The sequence below is a fragment of the Dysidea avara genome, chromosome 2, assembly GCF_963678975.1.
Source record: "Dysidea avara chromosome 2, odDysAvar1.4, whole genome shotgun sequence".
NCBI lineage: Eukaryota > Metazoa > Porifera > Demospongiae > Dictyoceratida > Dysideidae > Dysidea > Dysidea avara.
In genome coordinates, this window is record NC_089273.1 from 26,164,483 (window position 1) to 26,188,927 (window position 24,445).

General features: G+C 38.4%; 2 protein-coding genes and 1 long non-coding RNA gene across 5 annotated transcripts in view; 2 read left to right on the forward strand and 1 right to left on the reverse strand.

Annotated features, from left to right (window-relative positions):
• Nucleotides 1-13,248, forward strand: part of LOC136246970 (uncharacterized) — a 74,639-nt gene extending 61,391 nt beyond the window's left edge. For all 3 annotated transcript variants that reach the window (XM_066038567.1, XM_066038569.1, XM_066038568.1), the window contains 3 exons: nucleotides 8,960-9,232; nucleotides 10,582-10,709; nucleotides 12,276-13,248. In XM_066038567.1, the coding sequence (XP_065894639.1) occupies nucleotides 8,960-9,232; nucleotides 10,582-10,709; nucleotides 12,276-13,079 (1,205 nt within the window). In that variant the 3' untranslated portion in view covers nucleotides 13,080-13,248. The remainder of the gene's footprint in view (nucleotides 1-8,959; nucleotides 9,233-10,581; nucleotides 10,710-12,275) is intronic.
• Nucleotides 13,249-22,921: 9,673 nt separating this feature from the next.
• Nucleotides 22,922-23,267, reverse strand: LOC136243976 (uncharacterized). The gene is made up of 2 exons (XR_010695033.1): nucleotides 23,197-23,267; nucleotides 22,922-23,141 (listed from the first exon to the last, which is right to left on the reverse strand). It is a non-coding gene; the product is annotated as an uncharacterized lncRNA (long non-coding RNA).
• Nucleotides 23,268-23,832: 565 nt separating this feature from the next.
• The window catches only part of LOC136246972 (uncharacterized), a 100,865-nt gene continuing 100,252 nt past the window's right edge, over nucleotides 23,833-24,445 (forward strand). Inside the window, exon 1 of the mRNA XM_066038570.1 lies at nucleotides 23,833-23,912. The gene's annotated coding sequence lies outside the window, so the exon portion shown is untranslated. The remainder of the gene's footprint in view (nucleotides 23,913-24,445) is intronic.

Below are 24,445 nucleotides of genomic sequence, written 5' to 3' on the forward strand. Positions count from 1 at the left end.
TGCAGCCAAAGAATCACACAAAAGCTCTTTATATAGATGCCTAACAACAGATTTCTTGGTGTTCAGATATCTAATCCAAAACAGCCAAGCTGTAAAAAAAGAAAGCGGCCCTCAGAAAGGCTATGGTAAAAAAAGATGTGAAATTCAAGGTGGCGGCCAAGAAATGGCTGTGATAGTAGGTTAATGGTAAACATTTTAATAACGACAATTCAGGTGAATTTTGTGCCAAGACCAAGCGGCACAAAATTCACCTGAATTGCCGTTATTAAAATTTTTACCATTAACCTACCATCACAGCCATTTCTTGGCCGCCACTTTGAATTTCACATCTTTTTTCACCATAGCCTTTCTGAGGGGCACACTCTTCTTTTACAGCTTGGCTGTTTTGGATTAGATTTCACTTCTTTTTGTATTTGTATACCTATGGCCGGCTTTAGGGCTTTTTAACCTATCATTTTTTGCTTACCACAGGAAGAAGAAAAGATGAAGCAGGGTGATTTCTTTGTAGCTGAACTGTCTACAAGGTGATTCTTCTAGCTGATCTCTCTACCGGATGACTTGTTTGTAGCTGAACTCTCTACAAGGTAACTTCTTCTAGCTGATCTTTCTTTAGGGTGACTTATTTGTAGCTGAATTCTCTACAGGGCGATTTGTTGGCAGCTGAACTCTCTGCATGGTAGTTTCTTTGTAGCTGAACTCTCTACAATCTAATTCTTCTAGCTGAACTCTCTACAGGGTGACTTGTTTCTAGCTGATCTCTCTACAGGGTGACTTCTTTCTACCTGAACTCTTTACAGGTGATTTGTTTGCAGCTGAACTCTCTTACATGGTGGTTTCTTTCTAGCTGAACTCTCTACGAGGTGACTTCTTCTAGCTGATCTCTCTACAGGATGACTTGTTTCTAACTCTCTACAGGGTGATCTGTTCATAGTGGAAATTTCTACTGGGGGATTTGTTTGCAGATGAACTCTCTACACAATGGTTTCTTTGTAACTGAACTCTCTACAAGGTAACTTCTTCTAGCTGATCTCTCTACAGGGCAATTTGTTTGTAGCTGAATTCTCTACAGGGTTTATTTATTTGCAGCTGAACTCTCTATATGATGGTTTCTTTGTATCTGAACTCTCTATTAGGTACCTTCTTCTAGCTGATCTGACTACAGGGTGACTTGTTTGTAGCTGAACTCCCTACAGAATGACTTGCAATGTAATATAATTCTATAATGGAGTAAATTATAAACGTAGTTGAATGCTCTATTAGGGTGATTGTTCTATTAGAGTATCTTGATCTCCCATATGCTACATGTAGTTGGCTTTGGAATCATAACTCAATGGTTTGTAATCCGATTCTTCTGTACTACTGCAAAGACTTTCTATGATAATTATTCCAGCTACACACTGATTTTCTGCTCACTGCTCTAAGCGGTTTGCCTGGTATGCATGAAAACTAATAGTTTTTTATTCATAAAAATCGATCGCGTAATTTTGACACAGGTTGGGTTTTGTGTCATATCAATGGCCTTTAACTGGATTCCTTTCAAACCACAAAAAGGCACTCCTACGATAGTTACTCCATCTACATAGCAATTTTCAGCTCATTCCTTTAAGTGGTTTACCCTGTGGGCGTGACAGACCTTCGACCTAATTTTACCCAAATAATCGGCCATAACTCCGTGAATGTTCATCGGATTCCTACCAAACGTGGTACTGAGATTCGCTTTAATGAGCCCTTTATGTGTGCCAAATTTCAGCCCGATTGGAGCACGCATTCGTGCTTTATGGCGGGTTTTGCAAAGTGTGCGAAAAGAAGTAGAAGAAGAAAAAAATGAAGAAAAAAAACCCAAACTTTGGCTGCTCGTATCTTGGAAATGGCTACAGCGATTTTCTTAAAATTTGGAATGTGGACTCCCCTTCCTAGCCGGCACTTCTGTAGCAACTTTGGTTTCAATCGGATAAGGAATCACGGAGCTTCAAAAGTGTGAAAATTGCATTTACTTTCTTCCTGTAAATATACTCACGGTGTGGCGCGCCGGCTTCTTGGGCCGCACGACACACTACCGTGTGTCTTGATACTAAACCAAATAGCTCAAACACATCTGCTTCATGGCTCGGGTGCGATATTGTGGAATATCTTTCTTCGGAGTGGGGTGACAATTTTTCAAATCATCATCTATGTTTACATCTGTACCCTACCAATTCCAGTGCAAGTCAGTTAAGTCACACAAATATTGTGTCCTGGGAAGGATTGTACATATACTATGGGTGCATTAAGGATTTGCTGGAAGTATTTGAGTCCATTCATACATAGCACCTCCTGTGATCACCTGGTAGCAATGGTCTTAGATCCAAAGGTGTGTTTAGCTCTGTATGAGTAATTGCATCAGAAATCGAAGACAGAATAGGAGAAGGTTGATGACATTTGTCTAGACTGTCAGCAACATTCCTATTTACTTGTTTTGAAGAATGAATTGTTTGGATTTGTCCTGTTTGTCAAGGAACAGATCAGCATATGAGGCAATTAACCATGATACAGTAGTTGCTGTACATCTTTCTTGAGTGAGAGCCAAGAAAGATCAAAATGGGTTTGACCGACATACAAAAGAGATTGAGAATGGGACATTGACTGTATTGCGACATTGACTGTATTGCAATTATTAATGCTTCCTAAAACATTAATAATTGAGTAGTTGTGAGTTATAAGTTTGGTTTCTTTGATGTGGCACCTACATTTTAGCCAATCGCTTTGAGAGAGACACACCCACAAACCAGGTCTGGCTGCTAATTAAAATGTAGTTTAAAAAATACCTTTAAACAAAGTTAAAGTTGAAGATTACGGCAGCCCCAAATAATCATCCATAGACACGAGACAATAATAGGAATAACGGTGCTTTAATAAGAGTACTAGCGAATGTGCAGTAGTACGTGGCGTCAGCCGTTTGACAAGTGGCCGTCAAGAGTTATCAAGATGCCTCCGAAGCCAAAAAGCAAGAAATCTCAATCGAACGCGAAACATTCAACGGAAAAGACCACAAGGCAGAAGAAGAAAGCTCCGCCCAAGAAGCCTCCAGCCAAGACCGGATCGCGAGCCAGCAAAACGTCCGGGGATTCCACCAGGGCAGGACAGAAGAGAAGAAAAACCTAAAGCACTGGAGCTCCCCTTGCGAAGAGATCAAAGACGCGCCCCTTAACAGCAGCAGACATCCCGGACATCGTGTCGGCAGTAGTGAAGGCTATGCCGAAGCCTCAGGACACAACTCCGTCTACGCCCCGAAGATCAAGCCGTCGCGTGCAGGATACTACTGATCAGGCCAGCCAATCAACGCGCAGCCGCAGCACTCCGCCCGTCACTGACCCCCAGGATAGCACTGATGAAGAAGACGCCAAGAACGAAGATTTCGGTAAGTTATTGTATATAGTATGTATTGTGTTGTGGCAGTTAATTATTGGATGGCATGCCACGCCCAAGCTTTATATAATGCACACCATGCTCATGCTCCTTTGTAATGCGCACCATTCCTTAATTATAATGTGTATCATGCCCAATTAATGTACACCATGTTTTGTGCTATGCATGTCTAAGCCTTTACAATCCAATGTAACTCAATCCAAATAATATACAATGTAAAAGCTGTAGTATGCTTATACTGGCATATCCCCCTTGTCTCATTGCCTCTGTGTCCTGTCCCACAGCCTACGATGAGTCCCCTGGTGGCAGCCAACTCTCCCATATCCAACAGCTGGGACTCCATTCGGACTATGATGAACTTCTCAGCACGGACAGCGATGATTCAGACATTCCATTCCCATCCGAGAAGTTACATCCACCGGTGTTAATAAGCAATGGCCTCCCTCCCATCCCTTTTAGGCTTGTGAAGCGTGTGGAGGATGGACTGTTTGTAGAGATGGCAGAGCTCGTGCCAAGCTACCTGGGCTCAGCTGACTTCAATACTGATGACCAGCGTACCCGTAAGAGACTCCCTGTGGTATCCCACATCATTGATTGGGTCAAGTGCTTTGCAATCTACATGGCAATCATCTCTCGCCAAAAGCCCAAGCGGGTTGCTGACCTCCTGGGATATCAAAGTCTAATAATAGGGGCATCACAGGACTGTTGTGAAGGCCAGTGGGTAACCTATGATCGCCGCTTTCGCCTTAAAGCATCAGCCTCTCATATCAGTCAGTGGTCAGTTATAGACGTCACCATGTGGAATATGACCTTCCCAGAGAAAGCTATTCAGTGTCGTCAACCGCAAAGATCTGCCCCTTACAACACACCTAACCCGAACCCTCCTCAACGGCCACAGCGCCAAAACCAACTAATCTGCCTGGACTGGAATGACAGCCCAAACGGTTGCTCCAGGGCTTCTTGCCGCTACAAACATATATGCTACCATTGTGTCCACAATCCTAGAACTCAGGACAAGCACCACAAAGCTTCCCAGTGTACGTACAAGCAGAAGGACAGGCAGCACAATAACCAGTCATAACTCGTATTCATCTCAATTAGCTGACTCATTTTTTCCCTTCCTTTATGTACACTATTGTATTTATGTTTATGTGCAAATGGCATTGTTACAAATACAAGGCTTGTGCATTCATGTGTTTTTAGTGTAGCCACAACATATATCTCAAGCTGACTTGATCTTGGTGGTGGCAAGCCCATATATTGAACATGTTGTGCATGCAGTGTTGGGATAATTTTAGTAACTTGTGAGTTGGTGCACTCGAATCTCATGTATAGGTCATGCATGTACCACGCAATGGTTACAGTCTAGTTATTATCAACACCTTCTCTCCTCTGCAGTGGTGACTGAGCAGCACATTATTGGTGTGCACACTAAGGACTTGCGTTGCAACTACACTCACTGGATCTCAGCTTGGACAAACAACTTAAGCAATCAACCATCTGATGTCAAAATACCACCTGCAGCCAGGGCAACAAAAACACCACTAGATGTAAGCAACTGGGAAAAATCACTGGTAGATCACCCTAATAGACTGCTGGTTGACTTCTTCCTCTCTGGAATCACAGTGGGATTTCGCATTGGCTTCAAGCAACAATCACACCCATTGAAGTCTTCCAAGTGAAACTTAAGTTGTGCTCTTCAACACCCTGAAACAGTGGAGAGCTACCTAACCGAAGAGATTGCTCTTGGACGTGTTGCTGGCCTGTTCCAAGAATTTTTAGTCCCACATGCACATGTTAGCAGGTTCGGGGTCATTCCCAAACACCACCAACCAAACAAGTGGAGACTAATTGTTGACCTCTCCCATCCAACTGATGGCAATGTCAATGGAGGCATCCCAAAAGAATTGTGTTCACTAAAGTATATCACAGTGGACTCAGCTATTGATTACATTAAGCGCAAAGGCCGCAGCACGCTGTTAGCAAAAATTGACATTAAAAGTGCCTTTCGCCTCCTGCCAGTTCATCCGGCCGATCGCCACCTTCTTTCAATGAGATGGGATAAACAGATTTTCATTGACACCTGCTTACCTTTTGGGCTCAGGTCTGCTCCTAAATTGTTCAACGTCCTGGCTGATCTGCTGTCATGGATCCTTGAGCAACAGCTGGTGACACCAGTCATGCATTACCTGGACGATTTCCTCACCATGGGACCGCCGCATTCCCCCTCGTGTGCCAATAATCTTCAGGCAATCAAGGACACTTGCTCCATGCTAGGAATACCTCTTGCCTTAGAAAAAATTGAGGGTCCTTCCCAGTGTCTGACCTTTCTAGGAATCACCTTGGATACTCAACTCATGCAGGATCGCCTACCTGACGACAAACTCGTACGAATTCGGAAGCAAGTTGCAGCCTGGCTATCCCGCAGAAAGGCTACAAAAAGAGAGATCCTATCTTTGGTAGGCCTTTTACAACATGCCACTAAGGTGGTAATACCAGGAAGGACTTTTGTGTCCAGAATGTACAGGGCAGCAGCTCGTCTAAGGAAACTATCTCACTTCACACGTCTTACTAGGGGCTTCCGCTCAGACCTTAGGTGGTGGCACCTCTTTGCCACACACTGGAATGGGCTCAGTTTTATCGATGGATCCACCCCAGACCATGTAATCGTTACAGATGCATCAGGGTTCTGGGGTTGTGGAGCAGTATTTGGATCTCAGTGGATGCAGCTGGTGTGGTCGAAGGAATGGGCACGTATGGACATAATGGCAAAGGAGCTCGTGCCAATTGTTTTAAGCTGTGCTGTGTGGGGACCACTACTATCAGGCAGCAGAGTAGAATTCAAGTGCGACAACAGCAGTGTCATGGACTCAATCACCAAAGGATCATCGAAGGAGTTAATGGTCATGCACCTTTTGTGCTGTCTTTGGTTTTTCTCAGCCCATTTTGATATTAAAATCTTGGCCAGCCATATTCCGGGCATACTGAACACTGCTGCAGACCAGCTGTCCAGAAACAGATCACTAGAATTCTTAATACAGAACCCTCACATCTCCAGCATCCCCACATCTATTCCATCATCACTCCTAAAGCTCATATCTCCCCAAAGGCGAGACTGGACTTCCCCCTCCTTCATGCTCCACTTCAAACGTACCATCAACAGGCTTCAAGAGCCTCCACCCACCATCAAACAAAAAACTCATATAAGATGAAGCTACATTGTAGTTAATTCACATATCTGTAGTTTATTGTGAACAATTGTAATTGACCATATGGTTGTTATCCCTGTTGTTAATCTTACAAATAATAACAATTGCAAACAAAGTAACACTTGAGTCATTGATTGTATCATTTTTTTAGATCTTCTGAAACCACCAAGGAGCACTCGCCTCAATAAGCTATTTAGCAAATTCCAGAAGTTGTTGCATTATGCCTTGGCCAAATCAAGCAGGAATACCTATGCGGCGGGCTGAAAAAGATATATCAATTTCTGTAAAATGGCAAGGATCAAGCCAATCCCAATGTCTTAGTGCACCTTAACTCTGTTCATAACACACCTGGCTACCTCTAACATCTCACAGGGAACTATAAAGGTATATCTATCAGCTGTCAGACACAAGCACATTTGTAAGGGATTACATAACCATTTCAATCACCAAGTCACCCCTCAGCTCCAACTCATCTTGAGGGGAATTAAAAAAGCGCCAAACAGGAATGAACTCTACCAGAACTCGCCTGCCAGTCACTATCCAAATGCTCCATAGCATCAGATCCCTTTTGTCTAAGGAAAGTGCCTCCTACAACAACACCACACTCTGGGCTATGTGCTGTCTCGCCTTTTTTGGCTTCCTAAGAGTCGGTGAGTTCACGATTCCTACAGAAGGCTCATATGACCCATCTTGCCATTTACCACTCAGTGACATTGCAGTTGATAACAGAAAAAACCCCGGTCTATTACAACTGTTCCTAAAGCAGTCCAAAACAGACCCATTCAAGTAGGGTGTCAAAGTTTACATGGGCGCCACTGATAGCTCGGTCTGTCCAATAAAGGCAATCCTCTCATACCTTGAAAAAAGGAGCAGGCAACCAGGCCCGCTTTTCATCACTAAGGATGGCAAAGGCTGGACCACAGCTATGTTTCGCTCAGGGCTCAAGTCTCTGCTGGACAACTTCAAGCTAGATAAGTGCCACTACAACACACATAGCTTCCGCATAGGAGCAGCAACCTCTGCATCGCTAGCCAAAATGCCAGATGCTCACATACAAATTCTTGGTCGCTGGAGAAGCAACGCTTTTCAACGCTTTTCAACGCTATATCAGACCTCCTCCCAGCGAGGTAGCAAAAATGTCCAAGATTATTGCAGCAGGTTATCAATGACACACTAGACACAACTTGATGCATAATATTCACTTCAGTACATGCATTCATGGCAGAATTCGTTAATCCTTCGTTGCTGTTGTTTGTTTTTGGTAAAAAAAAATATATATATATATATATATAAATAAATTTTAAAAAAAAATTTTAATTAATTAATTTAAAAATAAATAATAAAAGTAAATAAAAATTCAGACATTTGCATTACTCATATGCGCTAAGTGCTGTTCCCGCATGACACTGAACTTGCAGACTGGCTACCTACACAAAGATCCAGATACTTGGGTGAAAGGTTCCCCACCCTTGCACATTGCGGGGCCCCTTTCTGTGGCTTAAAGGAAGGCCTTTGGTGCGTGGAATGCCTCTAGGCACCAAATTCCTTCCCTGCCCAAGTATCAGTATACCTGGAAAATGAAAATATAAAACCTGGCAGACATTTTACCCCAAAATATTAGGACTGAAAAATATTTTAAATCCAACACGGCAACCGGGACCAGGTGCAGATACCAAACCACCACCACTAACACCAGTTGGTGGGAGGCGAAGAGCTACCAGTGCGATACGCCCCGGACAGGTCAAAGGTGAGTCAAGTATTCAACATTAACTGTCTTTTTCATAAGGAAAGCTTACCAACAGTGCTTTCAAATAATACATTGTACAGAAAGCTATTGTATGTAAGTATTATTATGCTGCATTTTTCAAAGTGGTAACATTGATCTGGCGAATGTGTTTGTATTGGAACTATCAGGTTCACGTGAGATAATTCCAATATTGTCTATATATCTATACTAGCAAAAACTCATAGCAGTTATTTATAAGTGCATGTATTTAACAAGTTTAGTGAATTGTTCAAATAATTCCTCCAAAAATTATAAGTGCATGTGCCTAATAACCAAAGTCTATGGTATAACCTTTTCTATTTATGAAGCTAAGTATGTGTGTACATATTATGTGATAATCTGTAAACCATTTGCTGTGTATATATGGCAAATTTAGATATTATGTGCATGTTATATTTTTGTATTAATTCGCAATAATTATTAGTGAAATGCGAAGACTGTACTTTTCATAAGCAAACTACATTATGTACCTACAAATAAATGATTAAATGCCTTTATTCATTTGTGCATTTGCAAGTAATTAGTGTAATTGCGATGTATGTATCTATACCTATTACAGAGAAATCCAAAGCACTTTGCAACTTGGGATCTACTTATACACACTTATGCAAATTTAAAGATGCTCAAACCGCTCTTCAGCAGGCATTTGAATTAGCTAAAAAGCATTTTGATATGAGTAGTGGGACCTGCATCATTAAGAAGACAGAAATTCTTGAAAAGATGGGGACACTGGAGAGGAGGCAGGGCAATGTGAATGAATCTTTAAAACTACTTATCCAGTGTGTTGATCTGCAAAAGAAGCACTACTCTCACTACAGTAGTCAGCATCCTGGTAAGAATATGTACATACGTATGTATACATGTATGTAACACTTTTACACCTCAGATCAAAGCAATTTCAGAGGATACATTTGCCATGTATACCTGAACACAGGCAGACATCTAAATGTACACTGGTATACATTGAAATGTATCCCAGGAAAGTGGTTGCACTACTAAAAGAGCAGCCACTTTCATCAAAGCAAGTATGACCTTGATGTGGATGAGGTAGTGGTACCGTCCTCTGTTTATTTTACACAAGCCCAGACTGAAATCAATTGTGGGAATAAATCAATGCTCACGTGATGATTATCACAAACTGAAGTGTTGCCAGAAGCAGCAGTCAAGTGAAGGCATTTTGGTATCCTTTCCGTTCTATATACAAGTTGGAAAATGTCACTTAAAGGTGAAAACTAGTCTTACAGTGCATTCCAAAGCATTTTGGAACATATTTGAATGCGGACATGCCCACATTATGGACGACACGAGTTAACCACTCTATAACGAAGCTTACTCCTTTGGGTCTTTAGTATACATTGTGATTAGTCTTTAAACAATGTGAAAGTTATGCAACTTCCAACTTCCCTGAAATCCCCAAATGCAACTTCCTCGAAATTTAGCCTACTTGACTTTCCGCGATATCTATAGGATTTGTCCATTTTTTCTAACAATCGTAGCTACAACATTACTTGCTGCCTAATCACAATCGAATCTTTCAGGCATGTATATATAATGAATCCAGTGATTCCACTCGTATTGGCATTAAGGCTATCAACCTTAATGGAAGTGTTACATATTAGCTGTAACATGGGCACTCGTGATTTGCCAGAAATGTATGCCTGCACTCATCGGGCTGCACCCTCGGAGTTTGAGCATACATTTCTGCTAATCACTTGTGCCCATGTGACAACTATAAAATGTATATTTGTATTTATGTATATGTATGTATGTATGTATGTATGTATGTATGTATGTGTATATGTGTGTATGTATGTATGTGTGTATGTGGGTATGTGTGTATGCGTGTATGTGTGTATGTTTGTATGTATGTCTGTTTGTTTGTTTACAAAGTTGGGTTAGCAGTACCATGACGCAAATGATGGTATCACTTTTAGATTTCCTGGGTCATTTCTCAGGGCAAATATCTAGTTGGTATGGCCTAAATCTTGAACCATTGCAATTGTTTTTCCACAATAACAATGGAAAGTGATGTATGCCTCTAGTAGATTAGTGATTTAAAATTAAGTATGTATGTATGTAAGAATGTACTAAGTATTGTTATATAATAAGCACTTCACCAAAATGAAGTATGGGATCACATGAATTAACAATATAAAGTACGTATTATTATACCCTCTACAGATCATGCTCAAGCATTATTGTCACTTGGAAAAACACAGCATCGGATGTGCTTGCTAGCAGATAGTTTGGATTCACTTAATGCAGCATTTGAAATCAACAAGAAGCACTTTGGTAGCGACTACTCACAAGTATGTACATATGTAGTAAGTAGTGTTGACACAATTATTCGGATATTCAACTATTCATTTGTTTGGCATGACATAATTTCAATAGTATTATCACTGTAGTAAGCTGTGATCAGATGGATAAAGCCCACTTAGAAGCTTGAAATCTTGAATCAAGTGGCATATTTATACAGAAATTTTCAATAATTATTTTAGAAAGATAGGATGAGCTCTCATGCTTTACCTTACTTCCCAACAAAGGTTTCAGTACTTATTTATGCTTAAAGTATAATGAAATAATTGGTCATTTTGTTCACAACTATTTGATTAGTAAAAATTGCTATTCGTTTCAGCACTAGTATGTAGGTCATTGTATACATTACCATTATGTCTCAATGATTGTCTGGGATCTATCTATGAGTATGAAGTTGAGTACTCTGAAGGATCCTTGTTGTAGTCCTTCTGAGCAAAGTGAGGGTACTACTACAGGATCTGAAGCTTACTAAATTACACAGATCCCTGAGTTAAGTAATATTAACTTTACAGCTGTTTGTGTCTACCGTTGCATTAGTATTAATCAGTACTGCAGAAACCAATCCATTACACTATCCCTGTTGCTCTCTATTTAAATTCCCATGTATTACTGCTGTGCTATAGGAGTGAATTTGGTGTGTTTTACATTGATCAAAAAATGGTCTCTATGGAGTCTATAGGTGGCACATTAACATTAATTTTATAAATCATGTTTTCAACCTATCAAATAGAGTAAGCTTCCCATATTTTTAACTACAGGTTAATTATATCAGGTAAGCTCCAGTAAGGGGAAGGCAAAGAGGTTGTTTGCAAAAAAAAAAAAATGAGGAATGAGCAGGGATGAATTTGGTCAATATGGTCAATACAGGTCTCAAAACTGTCTAAAATGAAAAACACAGGTCTTTATGAGCTGTGCAGCCATATGGCTTGCCAACAGCAACCAACAAAAACATACCACTCAAGCCTGGCTAGTTTAACAGTGAAATTTGATAGTGTATTCATGTAGCTTTGTGTTCATGGTGAAAAATCACACATGCTGTCATGAGCGATTTCCCAGACCCTGCCACATTTTTATAGTATTATCAACTCTTTAGTATCTACATAGTTAAGAGAATGAATACTCTTTGGTGAAGTTTCAAGTTCATTAAACATTTATAAATTATTTTCAGCTGTCCACCTACAAATATACCTCTGATTCTAATTAGGCCAGATCCTCTTCATTACAAAGGCTGGATGAGCTTTTCATAGCACTGATAGAGAATTTCATAGCACTTTTCTAATATATCATTGATAGAAAATTTTATACACTAAATTTTAGCATATGTATAGTCAGATTACTTGTTTTATTGACAATCATTAAGATGTATATTGTATTTCTATGAGATTGGACAAACACTTCATGAGATATATGCCTATTTGAAACCAGATAATTAGATAAATTTACGAAAGTTTAGTCTTATTTCAAATACATGGGTTTGGTTTAGATAGCACATTGATTGAGACTTCATTAATGGGTGATGCCCACATTATTATTAATTTTGTGTGTTTATTGCATAGACCATGTTCATTGAAGCCTACATTGCAAAAGTTCTCAGAGATTGTGGAGATACAGATGAAAGCCTTACAAGGATTCATGATATTATAGCACGCTATGAAAAACATATGGAAAAGAAAGAGTTAGCTGTGCATCTCAAGAAGCATCCACAGTATGCTGCTATGTACGCAACAAAAGGAATGCTTCAAATGGATAACTTTATTCAGAATCCTGATCAGCAAGATCTTGGTAAACAAGCACTAAACACACTACGTAAAGCAATGGAATTTCATAAAACGTATCTTGATGCTCCATCAGTCCTACTTGAGATAGAAATTTTATGTCACCTTGCTCGAGTACATTGCGAAATGAAAAATTTTAAAAAGGCTACCATAAGATTTCAAATGGCTGATGACTTGGTAAAAGAATCTATTGGACGAAATCATCCACTGGCTGCCACAGTTCTTGCTAGTTGGTCTCGAGTATATTATGATAATGAGAATGTGGAAAAAGCAATTAAAATGCTTGAAAATGCATGGGAAATCCGTAATGGTTTTCTACATGATGAGTCACATCCTAACCCATTACTTTATGCTTACTTTCTGACAAAGTACCACAAAGAAATAGGCAATTATGAGAAAGCATTACATTGGTGTCATGAAACCATTGAAGGATATGCTCGCCTGATTAGCAAAGAAGAAGTAAGAGTTGAAAAGCTGAAGCGAGAACACTGGTTTCTAAAAGATGGTCAATTACCAGCCTGTGCTTTATGGCGACAACGACTTGATGATTGCAGAGATAACTATAAAGAACTGATGGACCTGTAGTTTGTTATGCACACATATTATATTAACTGGTAGCTGAGTGTAAGTAAAATTAGTATGTGTTTTCTCTAAAGCCTTTTGTGCTGTAGTTCTGTAGATTTGCTTACTATAAGGATGGCTGTAAGTTATGCATTTGGTTTTTTACAAACTATTGTATGTGTTAAATTCTTAATCATCATACAGTACGTATAATGTAGAAGGGATAATTATGTTTTGGGTTATCTTGCCAAAAAACTCAAAACTCTATGGCAATATTGTTTAAGCATAACCGAGCCCTTAAACTTATTTGTTTTCAGAGCAACCTCATACCCTTCCATCAAATTTCTGTATATGCAATTTACGAATTTTGTAGTGTGTTCTATGGCCAAAAAAAGCCAGTGTTCCACACCAGAGTGTTATTGATAAGAGAACAGTAACGCGATTTTCACACATAGCTACATAAAGTAATTATGGTCTCCAAAATTGGGTGAAATTTCTCCTAGCTTATATACCGATTTTCAGACCTACTGAGTTCTTTGTCTTCTGATGATTGATCTGATTAGTACATATAACAAGAAAAGTAGATATATGCTTACAGACCATTGCACCCAATCAGCAGTTGCATGTCTCCAGATTTTTGGGATACTCATGTCCAGAGATGATTATAATTTTTTAAAAACCCCAGTGAAATGTCAGGCAAATTGAAGATTGATGCACTGCTGCTTTACACAATTTGGCATTCAGGGAACACATCAATAGATTTACTTACCTTGGTTTGTATAATGGTACAATCATTATTGTGTTCGATATTTATTTTACTTATGCACTAGAAATAAAAAAAACTATACAACCTCCTTGTATTTTGATCTGACATTTTGTCAGGCAGGTTCTATTGTGGTCGGCCATGTATGATATTTGCCTCACAAATTGCCTATGTCAGACAGTAATAATTGACTCTGCTCATGTCTGTTTTCTAAATACCTATATTATGTAAATTAATTTGAAATTCAAGCAATAAAAAGTAGTGAAACAAGAGATGAATAAGGGTTTTACAGTATAACTCTGAGAAAAGCCCTAACTACACTGACAAATTATAGTAATTTTTGTTCAATGCCAAAGTAGGGATTTTCCTACCAAGTATGCTCCACTACCTTGTACAGTAGAGTAAGTGCTTTTAATGATTTTGTGGCACCTAAATGTGCTGAGGTGTTGAAATGGAAAATCAACGTCTTGATATGGTTTCATTGTATGTGTATGAAATTTACACTAAAGATGCATCGACCTGTTACCTTTCAGACCACTTCCAGTACCTGTAGCTGCTCATAGAGTTTCCCACCAAATAAGATAGAAAATCTGAGCAGTTGTACAAGCAAAGTAGTATCACGAGTGCTCACAAAGGGGTGGGGAGGGCAAGAGATAGACCTCAAAATGGAGACAGACCACGATTGGAGTCGAGACATGAGATTGTGGGGCTGTGCTGGCTCCTTAGTGGCTGATATGTGGCAAAATCAACAGAGAAAACATCTGGCCAACATTATAAGTCTGTCCACCAGTAAACCACTGATTCTTGCCAAGCCAGGTAATTCATAAGGCCTGAAACCGCCATTTGAGCACTCCACATCACCCAAAATAATACATCTGTTAAAACCAGCCTCAAGTAGTTTGAGTAGTACATACTGAGGGTAAAAACTAGTAGTACAATAGTGTGGCTATCCACTGGTGGTGTTGGTTTGATTTTGCCTGATGTGCAATTCGGATCGGTTTTGTAAAATCTGGTCACATATATTTGAATCCAGAAAAAATCGCTAATGAAAAGAAAATTTTTCTCTTAGTCAAATAACATTTTCAGCCAACCAGTTGATTAGCTGTGACAGTAATAGTGTCCAGAGAATATATGTATGGTTGAGCTTCATTACAAGGAACCATAATGAACCTCATACTTCTGTGGCTTTTCTATACGTTTATTGAAAATTTTGATTAGCGACAAATATTGTGTCAGGCATTTGAATGAAAAGATTTTGAAAGGTCAAGCAGTACTACAACCAGAGTTTATTCTAGGATTTCTCCTTTAGGGGGGGGATCAGGAATTCAGGGGGTGACCAGGTAAAAGTCCGTTCTATAGTTGTCCAAGTTCCCAACTAGCTATATAAAGCAGTTGAAATATTTGCCAATCTGGTTAGGAATTAGGGCTCATATGGGTGTTGATTTTTATGAAGCCAGTGGTAGAGCTTGATGCATGAGTGCACGGTAGTGATGACATAATAATTAGGGCGGGGAGATAATTTAGATAAAAGATAATCTAGATACCTAAATCACCTATCATAAATTAGATAATGATTCCATTTTTGAGATAATAGTAAATCTCCATAGTCTAGTGTATATCAACCACAGTCAGATGAAAAGCCTTTGGAAAGGTATTGGATTAAGTGAGGAACAGGTAAGATTTCTGACTTGACAAGGACTTTATGTCAATAAATATGTAAAACTGTGCTTACAGTATTACATTGTTATCGAGATAATATCGATTATCAAGATAAAATGGTTGTCACTTATCGAGATATAGGTTTTACCATTATCGCACAGTCCTAATAATGATGTAGATGTCTTCCAAGAATTAATTTAAAACTTAGGGTGTTTAAAATTAAATACTAGGGCATTATGGCGAAACAAGAAGTTTTCTTAATATCAGGCTTTCTGAGATTATATCTGAGGGGTAGTTGGGATGGCTGTGCATGCCATTTTGAAAGTAGAAATTTTACAAAATTATACACACTTTTTAAGATGAAATTTAAGGACAATTTTAGAGTTAAGCGTGCTTTTTTTCTATACTTGGACTCTCAGATATCAAATAGCCATCGCTATAATATACTGAGAGCACTTTAAGGTTTGCATTTGCAATTTTTAACCTGGGAAAATTTTACATATTAACCATTCTCAGATTGAATCTCAGAGCATTTTTGATAAGATTTGTTTGTCATTGCTAAACCTAAGTATAATGTAGTAGTCACTGACAATTTTAGGGGGTGAGTCTGAGATTTTAGGGGCTGAAAGTTCCTTCCCTAACAGCCCTAGAATAAACACTGACTACAACATTAATTTTGCGATTGCATTCATGTCAAAAGCATAATACTCAATTTTTGGAACATAATAGCCTCATATGTATTTGGAGCTCTGAGACCCCCTCAGGCCTGAGGCCCTAGGCAAGCTGCCTACTCCGCCTAAGGAAAAGGCCGGCTCTGGACCTCTGGCTGGTACAAACAAATCACATTAAGTAAACAGTTAGTCATGTTATAGCGTGTATTCTAGTTTAAATACAATATTGGTTTAAATAAATAGGGAATTTACGGCCATTTAGAGTACACAACTGGAACCTGAAACTGTCACCTCTCCTTGAAGTGCAGTAAGTGGTAGGGATCCAAGTGAAAAATGTAGTGAAACAAAAGATGAATGATGGTATTACTGTATGCTGCATACCTCAGTGGGAAAATCTCTGCTTTGGCACTGAACAAAATTATGTTGTTATAACATGCCAATGTAGGGATTTTCCCACCGAGCAATGCTGCTGTTGCAATGCCATCATTTATCTTTTGTTTCACTACTTTTTGTCACTTGGATTCTTATTCTTCATTTAATTTTAAATATACTAGTATACATGCTCCTTTAGCCTTCTTGACATGCGTGTGACACTAAACTAATAATTTTAAACCTTGGTGGGTTCAATTCTTACAGTGTAATTTTTTGTTATTGCTTCAACAGATTTCTACTTTGTATAATAGAATTTCTTAGGCCTCTGTCATTGTGAAAAATGAGGGATATTTCCAGTGGCTTATTGAATACAAAAAAGCTTGATATAACCTGTATTATACTAAAACTCTCATGTAAGGCTTTAGTTGATGGGTTAAACTTACTGAAACCACATATGTGATGGTATAGTGTGGTCATTATATTAGATATAAGCTATTTCAGGTAATGTGGTAAATAAACTGAAACCATATATTGCAATAGTATAGTACAGATTATACGAAAGTATAAGATGAGTATAATACAGGATTTATATTAAGGCTTATTTGTATTCAATAAGCCACTGGAAACACCATCTTTTATCCCACCTTTTTCACAGTGTGTGCTAGACAACTATCCAGAAAAGAGTGACACATTCTACTGGTCATCTTGGAATAAGTTTTGCAATGTAGAAAATTTGTAGTGCATTGTAACTGAAAATTTTATTATCCTCTATTGCTTATTAATATCTGGCAAAAGAGTGCATGTAGATATTCAGAAGGTAGCTAGTTTTCAGGTTTGGTAGTGAGTTACTACTGATAGATTAGAAAATGCTTTAATTTGGAATGATATAATCTATATATGTATGCTTGGTTTTCTTTACTGTCAATTATTAGTCCTGTAGATTTAAGGTTGGACCCAGAAAAAATTCGAAGAAAGCTGATTTTGGTATCATTAGAGGCAAATTTTTCAGAGAATTGCATATCCAAAATCCTCTAATATCCACCTTGGGGAAAAATTTTTATGGCCAATTTAGTATTGAGGCATATGTGACTGGATTCGGGAAAAGGTGGGATATAATATGTGTGGAATATTATATCTTCCACACATAATCCAATTTACCAACTTTGACAACTCATAACTTCAGATTGGAAAATGGTATTGACTTGAAATGTAATCAGTAGTGAGCACCAGCATCACTGATTAGTTGCAGAAAATGTCTGGTTGATATTCACCTTGTACACTAAGTTGTGGTTTCTTTATTAAATGCATTTGGTAGACCTATTTTTGCAAATCTGGTCATTTGTGACTAACAAAATTGCATATTATCCTTCATTGTGTGTATGCTTTAATGTGTTTTATATTATCCTTAAAATATTTTCTCATAAAAAATTCATTGCAATCAATATTAGCTGTACGAAATAAGAATAAGACTGGTTATAGAAATAAAAGTGCCTATCATGTAAGTTATGAACAAATATACTTGTCACAATTATTGCACCTCAGCGCTTCTGAAACTCTCTCCCCTGCAACTGCCACATGCTGCAACGTACTTTAATCTATGGTTACAATGAGAGCATAATGTTGCTACAACATGGATTTGCAGTAGAAAGCTTGCATTTATATTGTACAAATTTAAGTAAGATTTCTGGTGCTAGTCCCATGTCTGTTATCATCAGTTGCATACAGCCTTGATCCTTCTAGTTTCCAGCTCCATTATGGTAATGGATCAAGTTACATTAAGTTCCTTCTAATGAATAACTTGTAGATGCACATACAAGTTGTGAAGGTGTGTTGCTCTTGCAATCATTTGCGCATCATTTTCTTCTTGATTAGGCCAACTTTACCCTGTTCAAATGTTGCAGATGTTGTATCACAGCCACTCCATGCGAGCATGTGAAAAGAGAAGATGTAATTATGATGTTACAATAGGACCTATATATGTTCCCAATAATGTCATCAATTTTCCAATGCTCAAATGTTTCCCAACCTCTGAAAGAAAAGCAAATACTTGAATGTTGTAGCTGATCACTGTTAATATGGAAGTGGTCATAACACACCAGCACAGGTGTGATATTGCTGTCCAAACTGGCACATCTTTACAAGCGTAGTATGCACACCATATCAATCACACTAATATATAAGAGTGTGACCACAAGTTTACAACTGACAAAAAGCACTTAATGCATTTAGGAGTGGGAGGCATAACATGACAAGCTATTATCAAAGTCAACTACTAATTTCAGTATTATTTGTGAAATGCTGCATCATCTACAGTTTCGCAATTGGTGTTACAATCCTGGAATGTCAACAATCTACAAACAGTACACAACACTATGTGTCAGTCAGCAACTTACCTACTTTAACATCTCTACTTAAACTTTGTTTTCAAAATGTATTTAAAACCTATATCACCAAGTATGGAGTTTCATTGTGGGTTTTAATTTCTCTCAACCAAGGCTTACATGTTCTACAGTACGATATGTACTGGCCCCACTGATCATTAGTACACTGTATTGTTATCCCTTTACTGTTGTTTACATTCTGATGTCTGATGACATAATTGAATGTATTTTATTTAGCGATGAGCTAATGGAAATTAATTTTGTTGATACAAACATATATACCAGCTTTGTGCATTGATCTGAACTGCCTGTGTGTAATGGCTTAGCATAAAATGAGTTTATTGTCATAATTATATTTTAAACACATAAATTCAATGAAATTGATACTTTGTGATCCTTCTTACAACCCCTCAATGATAAAGGATGCCACAAAATACCTCTTTTAAATACTAGAATCATCTATAATGGCAGAGAATAGCTTTTCATGTACAAATATTGGTGTCATACACACCAATGTACAGTCACACTGCTTGTTTTATGTGCTTTACACACCATATCCTGAAAGTGTGACTGCACCCCTAGGGTGTGCTGCTGTATAAGTGTGCTATGACCACCTGAGTTTAACAGTGACATGATGACAACAATGAAGTTCTTGTGCTACTGGTGCACGCAGGAAGCAGAACATGACAAGTACGTATTTCTTTTCATTCAGAGGTTGTAAAACATTTGAAGATTTGGAAAAATGATGACATTATTGGGCACATACATAGGTCCTCTTTTCACATGCCCCTGCCTTCTGGGGTGGCTGTAATACAACGTCCACAGCATTTAAATAGGTAAAGTCAGCCTAATCAGCAATCAAATGATGTGTAAATGATTGAAAAGTTAATGATGGATTGTATAATGCAACAATTGCACATGTTGAAAAAGTTGGAGTTTGATGGGAGTCAGTCTGATTCATTGAGGAGTCTCAGGTATACAAAACAAAGTACATGGAAATGGTGGCATCAGAAAGTTATTACACATGCGAGCTGTGAAAGTGTGCTATACCCTTGCTGTTGGATGGAGTTTCGAGGATCAATGGTTTTAGCTGATGCCAGAAGTTATTCATTGGAGGGAACTTATTATGGGGCTGGAAACTAGAAGGTTTAAGGCTGCAACCAATGATGATAGTCATGGGACCAGTCCCAGAGATCTTATATATTAATTTTGTACAATATAAATACCAGCTTTCCAGTTTCCACTACAAATCCATGTGGTAGCAATATTATGCTCTTGTTGCAAACATGGTTTATTAGTGTGCTGCAGATCAAGAGTTGCAGAAGTGCTAAGGAAACTGTTTCTTATGAAAAAATAATTTAAGGATGACACATTTTTGTTGGTAACAAATGACCAGATATGCAAAAATGGGTTTGCAAATGCATCCGATTGAGAAATCACAACTTAGTGTTCAAGTTGAATATCAATCTGAAATTTTCTCCACCTAATAAGTGATGCTGGTGCTCACCACTGATTACATTTCAAGTCAATACCATTTTTAAACCAGGCGCACGCCCACAGGCCGGCTGTGGGCGCGCGCCTGGTTTACTGAAATTGTTTTCGTAAAAGTGTCACTGTGTGTGTGTAGCTACCTATCTATGGAAAAAAAAAAGTGTACCTATCTACCTATCTATGTTTGTCCGTACGCACCCACGTAAGCAAAATTGTTTAATAATGGTAAAAGCAGCTTTTACGTAAGAAGTAAAAGTGAGATGAAGCCTGTATTAAACTTCTGTACAGGTGAACTTTGCTCTGAGGTGGTTTCTTTTCGGCGGACTGAAATACGGGTGTGGCGACTTTCCTCAGACTACCTTCCCGTTGAGGTTTTCAGGCGTTTAGCAACTAAAAAACAACGGTGCAGGCCTCGTACACACCAGGAATAGCCTATCGCTTCGAGTTGAAAGGGGGCGTATACCTTACGTACGCGAACGAAAATGAAGAGCAGCTTTGAGGCTTTGTCGAGAGAATTTGTGGGAAAAAACACGTTAGTCACAATATAAAACAGTTTAGAAGATACTTCTGTGCGTAATATGTTGGTAAAAGCGGTTTGTTTAACAAACGCTTCCTTAGCAGTGCATTGCAACGTAATTGAACAAATTATGAATATTTCATGAATTATGAAATACGAGAATTAGCTAATAATGTTATTGTACAACCCAAAATTACCCTATTGTAAAGTAGTAATACATAGTTGGTTAATTCATAGTAGCATATACTGTCTATAGATGAGTTAGCTAGCTGCATGGCGCCTGGTTTTTAGAAGTAGCACAACATCAACTTGTTCAATCTGAAGTTATTAGTTGTCAAAGTTGGTAAATTGGATTATGTGTGGAAGATCCACTTTCCCGAATCCAGTCACATATGCCTCAATTCTAAATTGGCCATAAAATTTTTCCCCAAGTTGAGGATTTTGGATATGCTATTCTATGAAAAATTTGCTTTCTAATGATACCAAAATCAGCTTTCTTCCCGAGTTCACCCTTTTTTCAGTTATATCTACCGGACTATATGGTTGACATGTTGTGGTAATCTAGTGAGAAAAGCTCAAGACTTAGCAACTATATTGTTCTTCCTTTAATTATTCCTTTATGAATTATAGAGTAAATAAAAGTAGAGTATTATTAGAGTAGTTAAACTGTTTTATTACAGTACATGTGGCTGCTCTATTAGAGTATCTTTTAATTTTCCTGATTGATTGTTTGTTTGAACTGTTTATAATCCAAATACTCAGCCATTGGCTGTTCTTCCATACCGGAGTGTTCACAAAACAATACAACAGAAAACCATAACTAGACAAACAGCACGACAACTTTACAAAAGAAACAAATGATCTAACAACACAAAACAAAATAACAACTGCAGAAATTAAATTAAATCAAGTTAAATTCCTGATTCTGTTGTTCTCTCTCAATCCACTCTTTTGTTGGTTTCCTGTACTGCCCTATTCTGTTTTTCTGTGTCTTTTAATTCGGGCCTACAAAATGCGATAGTCTGAAGTTCAAATTTCTATGGGGTTTTAGGAACTCCAGGAATCCCCCCTCCACATAGTTACAGTAATTAAAATGTGACCGGGCCTGCGAAAACAGGGCATGTGAGCACAAACTACACCCCATCACTCTACAGGTCATATCTCAGTACTGGAACAGAATATTTGCATTCTGTAACCTGCATCATAACGCCAATTAAATGCTCACTAATAGCTAAAAATTGCATTGCCAAAGCATAATGGTACAAAACGTTATGAGTGATGAAAGTTTGAAAAAGTAGGCAAAAATCATGTGCCCACATGCCCTATTTTTGCAGGCCCAGTCACAAATACAGAAGTGCCATGCGATGTTGATCATGAATGCTCACATTGCTGGAATGATTTCAAATAATTTATGAATTAGATGATTGATTTGACTGTTGTATTAATATTTCATTGTGTTTGCTTGTCAATGACTGCTTGTAGCTACATTATTATTAATCTTGGTAATAAATTTTGGTGGCAAATGTTTCCGCAGGATGCAAAGAGGGCATGCTTAGACCACTCCAAGAAAATTCCTTGTTTCCTATTTCATTGACCTCAAAAATATGTGTGGGCTGGCGGTTCATTATCCATTAGCTATTCATTATAGATATTTCCATTAATTTTAACTAACTTACAGGTAAACTAAGAACCTGCATGAACAGTGAAAAGCTAGCTAAATGGGCTTTCTGAATGCTAAACTACTTACTGCTATGCAATCACAGAAATAAAATGTTCAGTTGACAGCAACAATTAATGACCATGAGGGAAGAAAATCAGCATGTGGGCGGGAAATGGGAAATTTCCTTGGAGTAGCCTTAATAATTAATAATTAATAATTACATGACACCACGCATTACGTAATCACAGTGCGTGGGCCTAATTCGGTGATATTGGCCTGAGGGCCTCTACTTAAAGAACCGTCGAATACTTAAATAAGCTGGATGACGAAAGGAACGAAGTGAGTTTCATCATTATCATATCAAAACTCATGTCAAATTAACCCATACATTACAATTTTCCGTAAAATATTATTATGCGTAAAATCAATGTACAGCAGCCTATGGAGGTAAGTTAGTTTTAAGTTACATTATTCATCATAACTCTGGTTCTGAAGGCGGTATCAAAATTGTTCGGCCGCCATTATACACGCATAACACTCCTCTATCCGATGGTAACAAAATTTATTCGAAGCTAAAGTGTTTACAGCTTGCAAATTTACAACAAACGATGGTAAATAGCAACTTACGCAATACAAAATCCATTGGAGAGCAAATCACGAATTTCGCGTTCTAATTAAATAGCGGAATCACGCCGTTACCATAGCAATTACGAATTTTGTTCGGCCGGAATCGGATAGAGCAATTCATAAGGAGTTGAATGATATTAAGTTTTATGGTATTTGATCGTGTCTAGTGCTTGCAATTATTGAATATACAAAATGATGTAAAATGTATGGAGTTTGTATTGGAGAAACTGAAAAAGTGATCCATCCATCCTGAAATCTTTGAAAAAATCAGTGTTTAATCAGTCCATTTCATGATCTAAGGGCAGAAAACAAACAAAGGACACTGGTAATGTACAATATTGCTGATAAAATGATTACTGGCTGTAAATTTGATTTTGCCATTTTTGCAATTCTGACTTTACAAATCCCAATAGCATGTTTTGATATGATTATAGTATAGTCGTATCAGTGAAATAATACCTGACGTCGCTGAGTCTGGACGTCAAAGGCGTTCTCCGCACTCTAGTTTTCTATTGCCCCTTGTGGTCTGGGGCGAGACTAAGGTTCTAGGCTGGCCGCACAAACAAATCACATTCAATAGTCACGTAAACAGTTTGTCACATGTTAGCGCGTACTTAGGGGCGTTTACCAGTCAGTCTGTAAACAACTGGAACGTGAAGTTTGGGGAATACATTGTCACCGGCCTCACCTTGAACTTGAGTGCAGTGTTTTCAAACGTAAGTAACTTAGGCATTGCAGGGCCAAAGCTGCTTGTTTGTGATTGTGCGTACGTTGTTCTGTAGTCAGCAGATGTGGTCGTTCGGAGGTGGTACATGCAGTAGCACCATTGCGCAGAGTAGATAGCTAGCTGCGTAAATAAAAAAGTATACTGGTTTGGCGACAGCCAGTCAGTCACTGTTATCATACAGTACGGTATAGTATTAGGAATCGTGGATGTTTGGGTTTATCTGGCCAAAAATATCACCAGGCAAAAACCAGCTTCAGAATACCGGCATGTTGGCACCTTGGCAGTATTGGTTGGGTATAAACAAGCCCAAAAGCGCCTCCAGTGTGACCCTAAATGCTTCCAGTAGATTGTTACGAAATTTGTAACAGCATGCCTTCAGGCAATAATGGTAAGATTACAGGTTTGATTATTTCACTGTTTGACATTGCTTCTTCTCGAGACCTGCCTTATGGAATACTGCAGTACGTACAATGCATACATCACGGACTTACCTTTGTCCTCCTTTGTGTCCCATTTCTTTTA